This window comes from Euwallacea fornicatus, chromosome 3, assembly GCF_040115645.1.
Source record: "Euwallacea fornicatus isolate EFF26 chromosome 3, ASM4011564v1, whole genome shotgun sequence".
NCBI classification, from domain to species: domain Eukaryota; kingdom Metazoa; phylum Arthropoda; class Insecta; order Coleoptera; family Curculionidae; genus Euwallacea; species Euwallacea fornicatus.
In genome coordinates this window covers 5,380,637-5,398,684 of record NC_089543.1, presented here as the reverse complement: position 1 = coordinate 5,398,684, position 18,048 = coordinate 5,380,637, and the positions used below count along the sequence as shown (strand labels likewise).

The 18,048-nt window shown below is 35.1% G+C and overlaps 2 protein-coding genes across 5 annotated transcripts in view; one reads left to right on the top strand and one right to left on the bottom strand.

Moving 5' to 3' along the window:
- Window positions 1-9,586, top strand: part of LOC136350545 (trehalase-like) — a 28,029-nt gene extending 18,443 nt beyond the window's left edge. For 3 of the 4 annotated variants that reach the window (XM_066302377.1, XM_066302378.1, XM_066302376.1), the window contains 2 exons: window positions 4,058-4,168; window positions 8,191-9,586. In XM_066302377.1, coding sequence (XP_066158474.1) covers window positions 4,058-4,168; window positions 8,191-8,242 — 163 coding nt within the window. In that variant the 3' untranslated portion in view covers window positions 8,243-9,586. Of the gene's footprint in view, window positions 1-2,725; window positions 3,235-4,057; window positions 4,169-8,190 lie in introns of those variants that run through there. The other variant, XM_066302379.1, reaches the window with a different exon arrangement.
- Window positions 9,587-10,764: 1,178 nt separating this feature from the next.
- Window positions 10,765-16,879, bottom strand: LOC136350547 (transketolase-like protein 2). Its single transcript, XM_066302380.1, has 7 exons — window positions 16,535-16,879; window positions 13,408-13,743; window positions 13,032-13,347; window positions 12,359-12,578; window positions 12,077-12,309; window positions 11,746-12,012; window positions 10,765-11,691 (listed from the first exon to the last, which is right to left on the bottom strand). The coding sequence occupies exons 1-7, from the start codon at window positions 16,639-16,641 to the stop codon at window positions 11,287-11,289; spliced, it is 1,884 nt and encodes a 627-aa protein (XP_066158477.1). The 5' UTR covers window positions 16,642-16,879; the 3' UTR covers window positions 10,765-11,286.
- Window positions 16,880-18,048: the final 1,169 nt, after the last annotated feature.

Sequence of the window (18,048 nt, the reverse complement as noted above, 5' to 3'; positions counted from 1 at the left end):
AATTACCGGAAATTTCCTTATTTAGAAGGTTTTCCATTAGGCTGTCGTGAATTGCTCCTTGCAACTGAACCGAAATTTTCAATTTACAACCCTAATGCAATTTCTTATTAGTCCGCTAATCTACGGCTTGTAGGAGACCTTTTACGGTCTAACGTGATATTCAAGGTAGTCGCGTAAGAAAAATGATATTTTATAGACTTCTCTGCTACTGGTATAGTTTAATGAGTAATTTGGATTTTGTACCGTACTTAGATACACACTTACGTTACTAGATTTACTACCTTCATGATGTACCGTGTGATAAAATAAACTTTGCTACATGCACAATTCCTCGACGTCAAATTTTAATTATCAATAGCTCGATTGAAATTATGTTCAATATCAAAATACCTGAAGCTTTCTTTAAATTATGCTGTTACGGTAGTTTGTTGCCACATATGCACAAGATCACCGAAGTAGTTCTGGAGGTTGTTGGGTTTCTTGGGTTCTTCTACGAGTGTTTTTAATTCGCAGAGAAAAAATAGTACAATTGAAAGGGTATTATCGTGATATAGGTATTACTCTCTGTGCATACGATGACCTAGTGAGTCCTGGTATAGTATACAGAGAGTGTAAATATTTGTCTCACACTTCTGAAACGTGTATAGGAAAGCATGATGTTCTCAAGTATTTATTTTGGTTTATACCATTCGGTATTGGTTATGCCGTTCAATACCTAGCATTTACAATCGATATGTAGGTACCTAAACGTCTGGTGAATGCGCGTTCCCAAACGCGTCGTTGCAGAAATAGAACGAGTAGGCTGGACGGCACAGCGCTTTTCTTCAGTACTTTACACCTAACTGAAAAACTACAGTTCACGGAAAAACTTCACTTTCCATCTGTCTCTTAGCATATGTGATAGATTTTTATGTACTTTAATTCGTTGAGAACTGAAAGGGACGAAAAACATAATTCTTCGAATTTTATATGAACCAAATGTTCTTCCCAGAAGGTAATCAGTACCCTAATATGGGAATTAGGCAAAACTTTGGTTGATTGAATCACAAGAGAACGAATCAAACGATAAATGCGGCTTCGATGAATTGCGCGGTCTGATACCATCCAGGCTGCAAACTTCCTCTTCTTCATTTCCATTGGCAATAATTCAAAAGCGACGGCAAATCCGACCAAAACTCTGAAGAGTGAAAAGCCCCAGAATGGAATTTCTATGGTTAGATTTCCACGTTTCAGTCAAGAAACTTTTTTGAGTTTCATTCTTGGAACGGAATCGATTGCTCAGTTATGTGTCGCATTCGTTGGTTTGTAGACGTCGAGACGATAAAAATATACCCAATTTGCAATTATATTCAACTTAGTGCGATATAAAGTTAAATTAAACTACACAAGTCTGAAGACAGAATGAAACTGTATAGGGTGCTTTGATTGCATTTTATACTCGCGATTTTTCAAGTCTGATTACGTACTGTTCGGGTTTTTTGTAGCAGGATGTTAACCACGTGTTCTCTGCCTAAAATTAAGATTAGTTTGCTATATAAGCTATATTCTAGAAAAGCTTTGTTAAGGCAACACACGGTGTTGAAGTTTTATATATTTTTTTAGTTTATCTTTTATCGTTCCCCAAGTTTTCGAGATATTTAGTTTGAATTTTGACTATGAGCTAATAGCATAATTAGACCGATGCTCTTCACATTATTCGGTGGTGGTCAAGAAATGGCTAAACGCAAACTGTCCACAGAGATGAGTGGGCCGTGGAGGCCCGACCGTTTGACCTGCTCGATCGCCCGATCTGCCACCTCTAGATTTTGATCTCTGGAGTTTCATTAAGGAATATGTTTACTCTACTTCCGTAAACTTTCAAGGAGGACTTGTAAGGCCCATAAGAAACTCTGTCCTTAGAATAACTGCTCAGAATTTGAGAGATGTAGCTCGTGTCTAGAACGTAACGGCGATCATTTCGAACAATTTCTGTAGTAATAATTGTTTGATATTAATTCGTCATCGTAGTGTGTCAGAAATTTTAATGTCAGTAGAACGTGAGAAATGTCAGGATCAGACCAAACCTTCCCCATGGACAAAGTACCATGCATTACTTCATCATTTTGCAAATAACCGAAAACGGTGACAGATACTAAAACAGTCCAAGAACGTAAAAGTTTCAAAATTGAACAGGCAATTTCCATTTCTAAAATTAAATTCTTTGCAGTGCGCCACAAACAGTTTTGGACAAGAAGGTGGACCGTAATCCCAAAAAACATCACCCTGTACATTTCAATGAAGAGTAACTTATGCTTGAGGTTTGAGCCTCAAAAAGTTTAGGAGGTTCAAAAATAAATTTAAAAAAATATGAAACTTCATCACCCTGTATTTGCTCAAAAAATCATCTCCGGTTATAGCTTATGGAGCTACTGATTATAGTTTTATGCATAGAATACGTGGTTAAAGTGATGCTACAATAAACCTGCACACCTTTTTTATTTATGTATAATCATCTCGAATCAGCCGTAACTTAACGAATTCATTGTACAGGTTGATAACTTATTATTTGTGCAGAATCATCTAACTTGTTAAGTATAAAGTAGAATTTGCAAGTATAAATTTGAAATGATCAAAGCAACAATGACAAAATGCTGAATTTAAATTACTTTTAATTGTTCACGAGAAGCCTAATATCCCGAACTACACAGAATTTGTAAATGTCTAATAAGAATTTTCTTTGTTTCAGGATACGTTCCATGGACAATTATGTTCAGGAAAACCAATAACATGTGTGATGTGAGATTAGAGATACGATACGGATATAAATTTGTTTTTAAATGCATATTCGTGGCTCAGGGTGTACAGAATTGAGTATTTTTTGAGTTCCTTTAAAAAGAGAAATTACTCTCAAACGTGATGGTGAGACGTTTTAAGTTCGCTTTAAACTTGACTCGCAAGTAACTCTCTCCACGTGTCTCTCAGCTCAGTTTTTTAAATTTAACTCAGTTTATGGCCAACTTAAAACGTGATATTCATGGTACTATAGTATTATTTGCAAATGTGATGTAATTTTTAGGTGTTTTTGTTTGTTTTTTGTAAAGTAATATTTTGGCGTACCTGCTAGAATGTGGCACGTTTGTTATTAGCATGTTTTTGTCTATATAACAGTATCGTTAGTTAATGTTTGTAGTAGTGCCGTAGATCTATATTAAATATCTAATAATTTAATAAAATAAACGAGACCATTACACTAAATCTAATATTTTTGCCTTGCGTTTTGCGTGGTAGTTTGTGTGCGAACTAACTAAAAATCTTCGCTAGAGCAAAACCTAACAGATAATGCATTTTTCTGTGGTTTTAGAATAACTCATGTTTGCTGAAATCATATTACTGTGAAATAAACAATGGGTAAAGTACGAACCATTAAAAAATGCTGTCCTTGAGTACCGCGGCACTTAATTATAACCTGGTGCTTGTTGCTTTTATTATAAAATTGTCTGCTATTGAAATCTAGACGTCTAACGGGTAATGTTAGCTAAATTCTAAAGCTAAATAACTTAAGGAAATCACGAATTTAGCTTAAGTGGCAGTCTGCTTTTCTTCTAAATTACGGCCACCTCCTCGAGGCATGATCTTCTATCTTTAAACCCCGCCACGATCTCATTAGTGTTTGCCTGTGGGTGTTTGCGAGATGTAAAAAAATTCCCACCTCATTTATTTTTTATTACATGTCATCGACTTAATGGAACACGAATTACCATTAATTGACAAAATTGTGCAAATTTTTTACACGTATCACAAATTTCGGTCCAGTGCTGACCCGCAACGTTTGCCTATTTAATTCGTAGGTGGGCTCTAAATTGCCCCACCGACGCAACTTTTATTGTTAATTTTTTGCCACATTCCATGGTTTGTCCGCTGAATGAACTGACCTAACGTTAACCAAGGAGTTGATTAAAAAATTTGTTTGGTGGGAGTTTTTTTAATGCTTGATTCGGAAAACTTAGTTAGAACTCAAAAAAATATATTTAAAAAAAAAAACTTTGGATCTAGCACTGAACTCATTTCTCGTTTGCAGAATAATCATATACAAACGAAGGACACAACACATTCCGCTATTGGACAGGGGCAGGACCTCGGGAGCTAGATATACAGAACTCAAAAACATACGGCCGAAGTCGACTGCGAGGTAAGTTGTTGCGTTAGTACCGCAGTATAAACTGTGAATGAGAATTGACTTTTATGTGCCATACTATAAAGTGCAATCTGGTCAAGTGCTGTTATTCGCTTCGAATCAGTACGAGTACTTGTTCGTTAAAGCTCGTATTATTATATGTTTGCCATTGCGCGCTATAGGTATGTACCGTGACTGAGACTTTTTTCATATTATTATCTAATGCCTTTTTCATCCGATTCTATAACGTTCTGCCAGTCTATTATGTTATTAAATGTTGACAGTATTAATTATATTTTTTTGCTAAATAGTACCACGCAATACACGTTTCAGTTTTTCTCCTCTACATATTATGTATTTAGCGCGTTGCATACTTCGCAAGATTTGTCGAGTTATTAAATTCCGCTACTTTAATTTACTGTTAGTCGATTTTAATTTTCACTTGTGGCCAATTTTAATTGTTTGGGTCAGCGAAATTTCGATTTTATGGGGGCGTTAAAATACGATGAAATATCTTCGTTAGCCCTTCGAGCGCTTTGCCAGTGAAATCGTTTTAATGTTGCTCTTTTCTAATTGATAACCCTTCCTGAACTTTTTATTTATTTGGAACGCATTATCATCAGCGTAGTCACGCAATGGTTCCGCGACTGTTACATTCTTCATTATGTGTTATCCTGATGTTAAAGTGCCCATCCGAATTTGGCGATTGCAGGGAACACGCTATTCTTTACGGCCAATTATCGCTGAGTAAATAAATTTTCGGCGAAAATTCGAATACCAAAAAAAAAAATAAAATTTTTTAACTGGCTGTAAAGTTACGGAGAAAAAAATTAATTGCGAAAGTTTATATCTCAAAAACCGATTTTCGGCATTCGAAAGTCAAAAAAAAAAAAGAACTGAAAATGTGTCTAAATTTCCAATTTTGCACGATCTGCTACATTTTTAACTTTTTTATAAAAGACGAAAGTAATTTTCTAGAAAAAATATTGTCCAACGTAACTAAAGAACAAAACTTCGCCGGTCAAACTTATTTTGCTTGAAAGCTAAATTTACTTTGTGGCTGCTCTCGTGGTACTCGCGAAGTCTCAGTTGCATAGAAAGCGATTAAACAATGCTAAAACTCTAAAATAACTTTCCCATGATTTCCCAATATAACAATACTTATGTAAACATTTAAATGACATTGATACCGAATTGTACGACACATTATTGCGTTCTTTATTATATTTAACCAATCAGTGAGCACACTTGCTTAATCTTAGTTAGTTGCCCTTTGAACTATATCGAGAAGTTAATATAAATTTTTTAAACCCCTTTGTGTACAAGGTGTCCCGCACGGCGACCCAATTAGAGAGTGGTCTCAAAAATTGGTAGGAGAGTAAACGTCCCAAACCACCCAAAAATGCGGTAATATAGGTGGAGTTGATGTGGTATATGGATTGTGCCCCAGGATGGACGTAACAAGAGGTCAAATGGACCAAACGATTTTGGGGGTTGAGTCTTGCTTGTTGTAAAACTATGGCGTACGAAAAATAAGTTGATTTCGCGTTGTAGAAGATGTTTTATAAATAAATTTGTAAAAATCATCACCAATAAAATGTCTTTATTTTTCAATATACAAAAAATCCGACTAAAAAAATTGCTTAGAGCGTAATCGTATATCTCCGCGCCAAATTTCAAGTATATAAAAGGATTTTTCCAAAAAATAATTTTTATTTTGAATCACACAACAAAAACTGCTTAAACATCGCTACAAATAATAAATTTCGAGTTTATAAACAATCTAATTAGCAATAGGTTTGCCGTTTTGTAATAATTGTTGAGTCGATGTAACCACCACCCGCGTCTTTAGACCCTTCGTCTGAATTCTTTAAGACTGCTTTGAACATGTTCCAACGTGAGAGTTCACGGCATTCGTAACACTTTGCTACAATATCGCCGCATCGTTAAGTCATGGCTCAGCATAAACTGAGTCGACCCCATAAAAAAAAAGTCTAGTATTAATAGGTCTGGGGATTTCGGCGGCCAATTGATTGGTCCATTTCGAACAATCCAATTTTCTCCAAAGTATTTTTTTTTTCGAAAAATATCTCTATGTTCTTGAAATTTGGTACGGAGATATAAGATTGCATTCTAAATCATTTTTTTCAGTCGAATTTTTTCGTACCTTGAAAAATAAAGACAATTCACTGGTAATGATTTCTACAAATTTGTTTATAAAACACCCTGCGTAACATGGAATCAGCTCAGTTTTCGACGCCATAGTTTTACAACAAACAGGACTCAACTCCCAAAAAGGTTTGGTCCATTTTTCCCCTTGTTACATTCGTCTTGGGAGAAACTGTATGTTCAATCACTGTTCAACAGTTCTCCGAAAACATTTAACATTCTATTGAGTGTGGGACACCTTATACAGTGGCTTACTGGCAATTTCTATTAAGTAGTTCCATAGTTAAGCAAGACTGTAATATTAGTTAAGTAGCAATTATTTATTGGTATTCAAATGAATTTACTAGCGGTTTGTCGCTTTTGAAATTGACCGCCGGAACAATAAGCTAAAATTGTTAAAGGCGTTGAAATTGAAAGACGAACAAATGGATATAGAAATTAAACATGTCTTCGATGTTCTTATCTCCTGTTTACGGGAATCTGAATCTCAAATTTAGATGAATTTTCTAAATGATAAAGGATTAAACTGTCAAAGTTGTGATATTTAATAAAAATATTAAAATTATTATTATTATTATGCGTACTACTAAATGCTGTATCCGCGTTTATTCAAGATGATATGATATTGTATTTTTTACATGTCATAACCGAATACATTGCGATATTCATTGCAGAAGTGTTTTTTAATTCCATTGTCCCTTGCCCAGTGCATGTGTTTAATTTTATTTGAAAATGTGCATGGAACTTGTAAATTTGGTTGCTTTTTTGGAATTTGAAAATATGTGTAAAATGCGCGATGTGGTGGATAAAATATATTTGGCCCATTGTACGTCTACCTGTACCACTGCTCCCTGCAAAGTGTGCTTATTGATTGTTATTAGTAATGTATTGTAAAACTAACCCCGTTTTGTTTTGAAGAAAATTAACGTTAACATCTAGCATGTTTTAAAGGTATTACTGTTAATAACGCAAGGTCGCTTTTAAATATGTAGGCAGTGGATAAAGGAGGAAAAACGATAAAAAATCAGAAAATGCGAGAACAATAAAAAATTATTAACACGAAGCTGTTGAGGTTCGTTAAAAATATTTTCCTAAAAAATGTTTGCACACCGCATCGGTCCATCGTGCCAAATCAAAGTTAATAATTTTCTATCGGAACATCTTCTATTTTATTCAATAATTGAACTCTGCTCGAAATTTTAAACGAAAATCGTATTTATACTACATGCTTAGACCGTTTTCGATATATAGAGTTGTAAAAATTATTTTTGTATGTATACACGTATGTAATGTAATGTAATTACATACGTAGCATGATGGCCCACGTATAGGGTGGTCCATATCTAGGAATTTGGCAAACCTAAAATGCAGAGCCGGTCAAACTGGGAAAAGTTGCACTTTCGAGTATCCGAAAGATTAAAAAATTTCGCTTTTACTAAATGATTGTTCTCGGACTTCTATTGTGAGATGCGATGGTTTCACATCGAAAAATATCATATTCACATCTAAAATTAGCGTATTCGAGATCTTATTTAAATTAATATCCACATCAATTGAAATACCGATTCAACAAATTCCACGCGGCTGAACAGCATTGTGTATTGTAAGCTCAATAATTAGATGGTGCCTGCTAATATTTCACATTATCCACATCGCCTATATTGACTTATTACGAATTGTTCAAATCGACCTATTTATCTTCTTTATCAACACACAAAAAATGTGGAATGTTTATGAGGACAGATCGGCACGAAAATTTCCATTTCAAATAGACGTATTGTTGAAGTATCCTTTAGTATGAAGAATGGCTTAAGAACCTTGATAACCATTCTTTACGTTCGTTAATAATTTTTTTGTTTCCCTAACAGACGATGGAGTCGGAACATGGAAATGTGCGTCCAGGATAAGGGACGAAGGTAATCAGCTTGGAATTCCCTGGAATTTGAGTCTCCACTAAATTAAGTAGGCAATTTTTTTATTTTTAATACACTTATATATTATGTATTACTGTTAAAGCAACGTCACTGCATCTATTACAATAATAATAAGTCATAAAATTAGCATTTGTGTAAAATTCGTTATAATTGCTTGGAAACACGTGCAGTCTGCAATTTGCTCAGTTAATCGTGCATGATGAGTGTTTGATTCCTTCATCAGGTACTGATATCCGTAACTTATTAAACCGACTAGACCAATTCCTCTAACTCAATTTACTACTAAGGCATTTCTTCGGCAACTTCAAAGTTTGTGTATTACACAAAATGTCATGTTTCAAGGCAGCGTTTTAAGAACATGAATTCTGCAGGAATTTAACTATTACCTAGATGACTGATTTGTATTGTTATACCCACGTAACAATGTTCAAAAAACGTTTTGGAGTTGTATTCAGTATTTTATATTAAATATCTAACAGTTACCTGCCACCCAGTGGTTAAGATATTGTGATAAATCTAAGAAAGCACGTAGGCACATCTTACATGGGGTCCTGCTCTAGTTATGCAAGAAGTTATGTAACATTGATAATAATCAGTGTGGCAATTACAACTTTTTTCTGCTATGTAGGTGCTTTAAATGATATGTGGATTATGGTATAATTCCCAAAATTCTCGAGCTGTTTGTTTGCTCACCTTCTTTCTGGTCGACAGTGGTGTCGAATCCAAAGTGTTCGCAAAGCGTTATGACATCGAGCCGTTCGTAATAATTCATTTTAAATATTAACTGGACAATAAAATTACATTAGATTGGAGGAAAATCTTTATTACTAAATAATTCCCCGCTCCAACAAATAGCTAATAAATTCCCAGAATATTTAAAAAATAAATTTCGATTTTTTTTTTGCTTTTATAGGTACCATAACAACAAAGGTTATAAGCGACAAAACATACATACATCTACAACCTCTTAATAAATTTGTTTTTGAATAGAGACCCGTGATTTTATTGTGTGTAAGCACTGGACCATAATATACTACATGTGAGGGCAGTATAATGTGACCTCTACTGCTAAGGTGACTCAAACTACTTTTGACTGCTTAGTTATTATCAGTTCAATTAATTTATTTATTTATTACAATATGAATATTCAGCATAGTGTGTTAGAATAAATCCGTTCCTTACCTACGGCACAGCATTCTATGCACGGTATTTAGCAAAAATTGTATCCTTTATTTTTTAAACATTATATAATGTTACATTTAAGCTATTGTTATAGATGATTTCAATGCTTGTAAGTTCCCTGTGATCAGAATATTTTTATTTATTCAAAATAAATATTTTCAATGTAATGAAAAATTTCTTCTTTTACGTGCAAATCATTGAACACCTCTTTCAATAAAAATATGAAAGCAAAGGACAGATTAAGGGGAAAATCCGAGTCTAGTTTTTTTCCCTGAAAAATTCCAGATAAACAATTCAATTTACCCCTTAAAAAATTGCCGATTAACTTATTTGCAAGTCATGCCATCATATCTTTGGACGAAACGTATTTCACAATTTAAGACGGTCATCAGTACAATCTCTGCTAACCTGCATGTTTTACAAGGTTTTACTGTAGACATCATCAAAATTCCTGGTACCGAGTTTCTCGATTCAGCTGATAGAAATTTCATGAACCCTAATAAATACATCCGTTTATGGCACCTCATTCACAATTCGACATTTTTAAACCTTATTACTTCATTGGGGTATTACTGAATGCCCCGGGAATACCCATGCATCACTGGCAATGGTCCACTTTTGCAAATAAGCGCATGCTCTAGAAAAAAGTAGAACATGCGTATAACCAAATGAATCTAAACCCACATAATACGTATGTATTTTATTGCATATATATATAATAAAATATATATATTTATTACCTTAGAAAAATATATTTTTTTCAGTTTATTAATTGCAGATGACTCTTACATACACGTAAGAATGGAAAATTTACAGGATTAATAGAAGTAATATTTTCTGTGTTAATTGGTTTTGGTATATCTATTTATCGGTTTTAAAATGAAAGTAAACAGCGATACCTACGCCATAGACACTTAGAGGGCAAGCTAACTGAATTTTGAACTAATAACTTTTACAAAAATCGAAAATGAAGTGAAACAAATAATTGATCAATTTCAAACGAATTATGCGGCATGTTACGAGGTTAATTTGAAATTTATATCACATTTTTATTATAAGAGTTTATCAAGTAGGAACGCGTGCTTTGCTCATTTGTGAGAAAAATTAAATCCGTTGTAGATTATAGCTACATGAAGTCGTAACGACCATTCATATTGCTTATATCAAAATGACGAAAACTGACAAAAAACGATAAAAAAAAATATGGTAAAACCACTCACATTAGTTCCCTCTTTTTATGTATCAGCATGCCTGTTGATGCATAGCGTAGTGAGGACCGTTTGTGGGTAAATTTCCAAACATTTCTTGTTAGACAATAAAACACACTTTGATTTACATGAGACATAAGATTTATTAATGCATGTTTCATAAGACAACACATCTATACGCAAATCCAAATTTACAAAACAGGACCGTAACGACCAGTTGGCTTTATGAAACATCAATGGTACGATGCTTTTTCTACAGAGGTTGCACAATAATAATAAATACTCAAAAATAATCACAAATTTGGAATATTTATTATTTATTTTTAAGATTATCAAAATTTAAGTTGATGAGCAAAAAATTGTTAAGGTTTCTGAACGCCATTTTCTCAAATTTGCAAATGAAATTTTATACGTTGTATACAAACGCAGCCAAGATAACACAGAAAAATAACCAGAGCAGTGCGATAATACAGTTCATAATCAAACTGCCAGTAGTGCGGTTATGTGGTTATAATATTTCCGAATTATAAAAAATAATAAACAAAAGAAGTAGTGTGAAAAATACGGAATGATGTGGATAAATTTAAAAATAACATTCATTATATCAGTAAAAAGAACCTATAAAAGGGGTGCAATGACTTTAAAGTTTCAATATCTCCTCGGCAGCCAATACAATATGTTTGGCTGAAATTCCATAGTGATCAAGGAGCACGTTTGGCTGACCCGATCGTGGCAGTTCTCCTATAGCCAAATGTTTGACAATAATGTTTCTTTCTAAAGCTGTAGCAGCAAAAACGGCATCACCCAGACCACCCTCGTAGTAATGATCTTCTGTAACAATTGCCCTTCCTCCTACTTCCTTAATGTTGTTGATGATTGTTTCTTTATCCAGGGGTTTCACCGTAAACGGATCAATCACTCTAGCGTGAATGCCAGCTTTTTCGAGCTGTTTAGCAGCTGCAATGGACTCCTGAAGGGTGATCCCACCTCCGATTAAAACAACTTGATCCTTCGGGGATGAGAGGATTACATTGGCTTTGCCGACCTATGAGATATTGATTGAGCATAGCTACGATTTATAGGTCAACATATGACTTACAGCAAAAACAAAGTCGTTAGCATAGATGACAGATGTTGTGGGTCTGTTAACTCTAGTAAATGTTATGCCCTTAGTGTTGGCAGCAAGTTCGATAGCTCTTTCGGTAGCAACCGCGTCTGCAGGATAGAAGATGGTACTTCCGTTAACAGCACGGAACATCGCTAAATCTTCCAGAGCCATTTGACTAGGCCCATCCTCGCCAATACTTACACCGCAATGAGAACCAACAAAGTTTACATTCGTTTGAGAAATAGCTCCCATCCTTATCTGCAAATTATGTGGGCTCATGTCAAACTTAAAACTCCAAACGCCTGCAGGATGTTAATGTCACCTGATCAAAAGCTCTTGTTAAGAAGCAAGCAAAAGTTGAAACAAACGGAACAGTTCGATCTCTGCAGGCTGCGCCTATGGCAGTACCAACCAAGCTTTGCTCAGCGATGAAGCATTCGACATACCTGGCCGCATCGAATTTCAACAGACTTTCAGAAAATGTAGAGTTTTTCATATCACCGTCTAGAGCAATTACTCTTGGGTTGTTTTGGGCTATCTTCACCAGTGCAGTACCTGAATTGGACAAAATTAAGTTTGAGAAGGTATTACGGTCTTTCTTTACCATATGCAACTCTTGTAGCAACGTTATCTCCAATTTTATAGTCGGGAGGAGAGGTGAGTTTTATATTGGTGATATCAACGGGAACAACATCGTCTTTGAGTGGTTTTTGAGGGTGGACTTGCAGTGGCCCGGAATTTTTTATTAAAGTGTTTAAATGCTCTATAACTCGGTCTGATTCCGCTCCCAAAGGTTTTCCGTGCCAGTTGTCCAAGTTCTCGATCTGGAATTGGAGTGAATATAGCTAGATTTAGAATTAGCGCTAAACAGAGTTATTTCAAACTAATTTACATAACGGTTGGGAACAACCGAATGGTTGCTGATGCGTGAGCCCATTGACTGTTTTTAGATAATAAAAAAAATGTGCATATTCAGCATTTGCATGGAATACTTGAAAATCAAAAAACAGAAATACATTTTCCATTTGTTGGATAAAGAATAAAGAACTACATTTGCTAAGGCATTATGAGGGTTTGGTTTTCAAACACTTCACACGAACAGGGTGCTGAAAAATTAATAAAGGTAATAATAAAATGAAAAACTGTTAACTGTTCAAAAATTCATATCTAAAATTATTCATACATTTACTCTATACCTAATGGATTTTCCTAATGGACTTCATGACCACCTAACCGATGCCTACAGGTGAGAAGTGTAAACCTCACAATGGACTCACCTTAGGGAAGTTTTTCCCTTTGAGTGTTTTAGCAACAATGGCTGTAGGTTTGCCTTTGGTATTTGCGGCAGTATGGAAAGCTTTAACCAACTCCTCAACGTCATGCCCATCGACGATAATGGCATGCACCCCAAAAGCCTCAAGTTTTCTCCTATAATTTTCAACATCATGCCCCATAGAAGTCTCCTGTGACTGCCCCAAACGATTTACATCAAAAATGATGCAAATATTGTCAAGTTTGTAAATGCTGGCAAAGTGGATTGATTCCCAAATGGAGCCTTCTGCGCTCTCCCCATCGCCAATTAAGCAATAGACCCTAAATAAATCATTTTTCTTTTAATTGCAAATAGCATGTCCAGTAATTTAAAAAAATCACCTGTAATTTGCCTTGTCATAATTTTTACCCACAAAGGCCATGCCTCCGGCAATAGCAAGCCCTTGGCCTAGAGATCCAGTTCCAACATCAACAAAACTTAACCTGGGGGTCGGATGGCCTTCAAGGTCAGAATTAAATTTCCTCAAATTCTGTAGATCTGCTACTGGGAAGAGACCTGCCTCGGCCCATGCTGCATATAGAGCTGGGGCTGCGTGGCCCTTAGAGAGAACGAATCGGTCGCTTGAGGGATCTCGTGGAACAGAGACTTTATAACGCATGGTGTGGAAAAATAATACTGAGAGAATTTCGGCAATTGATGAACATGACGTCGGGTGTCTGGAAAAATATATCACTATTAGTACAGTCCGTGACAGTGCTGGACGTGTTACTTGAGCTATTAAATGATTTAGTAGGAGTGAGAAGAACTTTCACACCGACATGCCTTCGAAGGCAAAAATGCTCTAGAATTATGTTTTTAATGTAGTTTGAAAATACATAAGGTTTTGTTCTGCCATTTATTGACGAAATTCAATTCCTTCCACATGATCTTAATGAAAATTTACGATACGTGATACACTGGACACTCCCTATCACTTTGCGAAATCCTCTTGTCGCTTGCTAATTGTCATATTTCCACGGTCTTTCTAGATTTTCCTCGAATCGTCCCGATTCCCTCGGATATTTTCAATTTCCTTAATGTTTATCTGTATACTTACTAATTAATACCCTGTATAAAAATTTAGTTCCAAATTTCATCTTCTATCTCAGACGGTCTTCGTCGCTCCTTCATCGTCCTAGACCAGGTGATACCCAGCAATGTATAATATAAATACGTATATACTCTCATATGAGGGGCGTTGTTAATTTTACCTACCCCCTAGTTACAATAGCGTAACGATTTTATTATTCTGGGTATTGTATAGGAATATTTGAACGATTTCGGTTGTGGGGTTTCATTCTGTTGCTTTATAGAGGGGTACGAAATTGAACGAAACGACTGATGCCATGATGATAAGCAAAACTGGCAAAGTACCGTATACTTACCTTTCTGAATCAAAGAGGGTCTATAAATAAATCACATGAATAATATTTTGTAAATTCACTTTATTAAAAACTCAACGTCTGAGTAAATATCTATATTCTCACATATAATATAATTTTAAAATTTGATGTAAAAACAACATATCACCCTGTATATTTGAAGCGTTCATTATTTCAAATTTGAGCTAAACATCTCAAAAACTGAAAGAACCAAAAAGAACACTCCCCCAAAACTGTACACATTGCAGCGCAGATGGACTGAATCGGTACAATTCGCATGTCCGGAAGGTTCTCGACACTTCTGGAATAATCAACATTGGACATTTGGAACATTCGGTTACGACGCTGACTGGACTTCTGGCTATCTCCGCATAAGGCTGTGCAATTCATTAAGTCTATATAAGTTCTGTGTAGGGAATGTACACCTCACAAAGACCTTCCCTAAGATACGCGCCATAGATCATGTCGGATAGATGGAAGGAAGGGGCAGAATCCGAAACCGAACATTAATGTACAGCGAAATTAAATCGGTATTTCACCGACTATGCGAGGGATTTCCCGAAATCGTTGCAGGTGCCCAGGGGTTAGTTTGGCTTGAGAGTTTGACCTACGTAGGCATCGAATAGGTACGTGAATATATGGATGATGGCGAACCAAAGAAAATGCGTAGTAAATGTGATGTTGAGTTGAGCCGTAAGAAGGAAAAAATCACATTGTTAGTGAAGAACTGCCTACGTCACCCAGTTGGATTTGACAAGGTGACAATCCTAGCAATAATATGTAGGTACATTTATTTCAAAATTAAATTTTCCACAATTTATTATTAATTTATTTTATTTATAATGTATTTTAAATTATAGCTTCAATGGTTATTTAAGTAAATTAGTCAAAATTAATGACACACGGAAAACTCTCTAGGGGAGACTTGTCCGTGACGCACCTCTGTCTATAATGGACCATTGTTTAAATTTTGTAAATTATTGCACTTTACACAATCTTATTCTCTGAATATTACCTAAAATAGATGTAGATTTCACACCAGGCAGGAGAAATATTAACGTCTTCTCACTTTTCAGCAAGAAAAAGTGAGTGGGGAGTTTTGAGTAATTTATAAGTATGAAGTTTAAATTTATTTTTTGAAATTTTTTCAAATAACTCTATGATAGGCCTCAACTATTTGTCTCGCTGAAAGATGAACGACTCGTTCACCTTCATGAACTAGAAGCGAAAAAGTTCTAAAAAAGCTACTAAGAGAGCGAGCCAAAGAAGTCGGATGACAAAGAAAGCTACAAAACAAATAGAAATTAATTAGTATTTGACCGTATTTCTGATGAAAAGTCATAAATAAACAAGTTTTTATTAACATTTTCTTTCACGTGTTCTCATGGTGGACTCCTGACAATTTTTGAACAAATTTAAACGTCACCTGCTTACAAAATTTTTCTGGTTTTTTGGACTATTTCGAATATTATTTATTAAGACATAGATGCCTAGTTCCGTATTAACGACGAAAGAGCATTATTTCGAATTACCATCGTAATTCTTGTACGTACTAATCATTGCAACCAATAGACTAAATTGATGCGAGAGAAACTACTTTTCAATGTCATAGGTCATCATTGTCAACAGTATGGCAGTTCATAACCTCAAACACCGCAATTATGCTTAAATAGTAAGTAAATATGCAATTAAGCCGAATCTACATAACGCTCACTAAAAATAAATATGTATAAGAGTGGACAACTATTAATTTTACCAAACCATCATCTACATCTATTTCTTTAGCAAAATACTATGTACCTTTCATATAAATACCTAATTTTACAACCCGATAAAACCGCTAATAAGTAAAAAAGTGCCTAGTCACTCGTTAGGAATTGAGTATGCTGTAACAAATTAGCCGAAACAATAGCAACCTTTCTCATTCTAGATACCCTACTAGAAGTCTCTAATGAAACCCTATAGTAGAGTCAAAAATTTAGTAACAATTTTCACATTTATGCGATGGCCTCCAGGATCACCCGATTTAACACCGGTTAAGCGACCACGTGCGGCTCCCTATCCACCACTATACAGCAATACTCACCCGGACTTAGCGGCTTGTGTTGATGTGATAGAATGGATCCTTATTTTGTTGGCAATATCCTTAAGTTCTTGGATTACTTTAGCCTCCAGTTTGTGGTAGTTCGGCATTTTGATAGGTGCTACAATGCAAAACTACTTTCAAAATGTCAGAGTAGTTATTATATGACGCTCGGTAGTAAACTAAAGCAGGTGAGAGGTAGGTACTAGCAAAGAGTAAAGAGCACGATCAACAAGTAGTTTCAGGTTTTCGATGACGCACGAAGCAACGCACGACTAGAGACTTTTACTTTAATTGTTAATTCCACAGATCCAGTAGTTGGCTCGACTGATTGGTTAAAAATTGGTTACTGATGGTTGATAAGTTCAATCTCAGTAGCGTATCCAAGGTATTTTGCCTCTACCTGCTTAAGCAGTTCAATGAAATAGTTATTAGGCTTGAGTTTTTTTATGGTCACGTGGACGAATTTTTGAAGATTTTTTTTTAAATAAAAAAACTGCAACTGGTGAAAGGCTGAATACGTGACTAACCTAAATTGTGCTTAAAAAAATTTTAAGTTAGGAAAAAATTTTCTGACCTGCCATCCTAAAAATTCAAGAAAAATTGGCTGTAGCAAATTCAACCTTAAGGTGGATTGTTGATGAATTACATCCAGAATGCTGTATCATTTTTTAACGCCAGTAATTATTTCTGCAAATGTCTGATGTTGCCAGCATTGCCTTGAGAAATTGAAATTCACAAACATAACTAACATGTGATATAACATCGCGTTTTAGTACCGTGTCACATGCTCAAAAGCAAAAACATACGCAATATGCAGAAAATCTATCATAAGCCGAGGACGTGAATTCATTGATTTCATACTTACCAGCAAATCTACAGTTCACGAGTATTCTCAACTCGTTCAAAGATGGCGCTTCGTACACGTTTGTGATAATGAATGGCTACCCCTTCTTACTCTTGCTAAAAGTCTGTATGCAGTGTTGCCAGATCGCCGAATTAGGATGCTGGACGAATTAAGTTTTATTAAAAATTTCATTTAAAATTATTTCATATCAAAGTTGCATTACATTCTATTTGAGTCGGTCTTGTCCATATGAGATGTGTTATCTTTGATAGAATTGGTCTTATAATCAATTCTTAACGTAACGCCTACGCATCAATTAGATTCAATCAATTTTCCCTTCAGAGATTGAGCATTTAACTAAATCGTCCGAATAGTTTGATTAGAGCAGAAACTTTATACTGCTAATTATTTAAATTGTGAACCAACAGGAAATTTTCAGTAGTTCATCAGCTCAACATGTTTATTCTTTCATTTATTATTTTATTTTTTCTTGTTTTACAAGAAAGGTATAATGATTATCGATAGATTCAAAAATTTATGCCCTAAATTCGCAATAAATCGAAAGATAATCCAGTTTTTTTTACTGTAAAAGTGACAATTTTCCTGAGCCCCGATGAGCTCCAATAAGCAGGAAACCGGTAGTGCCCTTGTCTGGAACGTTCATTTGATA

What these genes read in the sequence shown, in the direction of transcription:
- LOC136350547 (XM_066302380.1), bottom strand. Translation starts at nt 16,641, where the DNA reads ATGCCGAACTACCACAAACTGGAGGCTAAAGTAATCCAAGAACTTAAG. An exon ending in AAGGGAAAAACTTCCCTAAG is followed by an intron (nt 12,579 to 13,031) that starts GTGAGTCCATTG and finishes CTCCAATTCCAG; the next exon opens with ATCGAGAACTTGGACAACTG. An exon ending in TAACAAGAGCTTTTGATCAG is followed by an intron (nt 12,013 to 12,076) that starts GTGACATTAACA and finishes CATAATTTGCAG; the next exon opens with ATAAGGATGGGAGCTATTTC.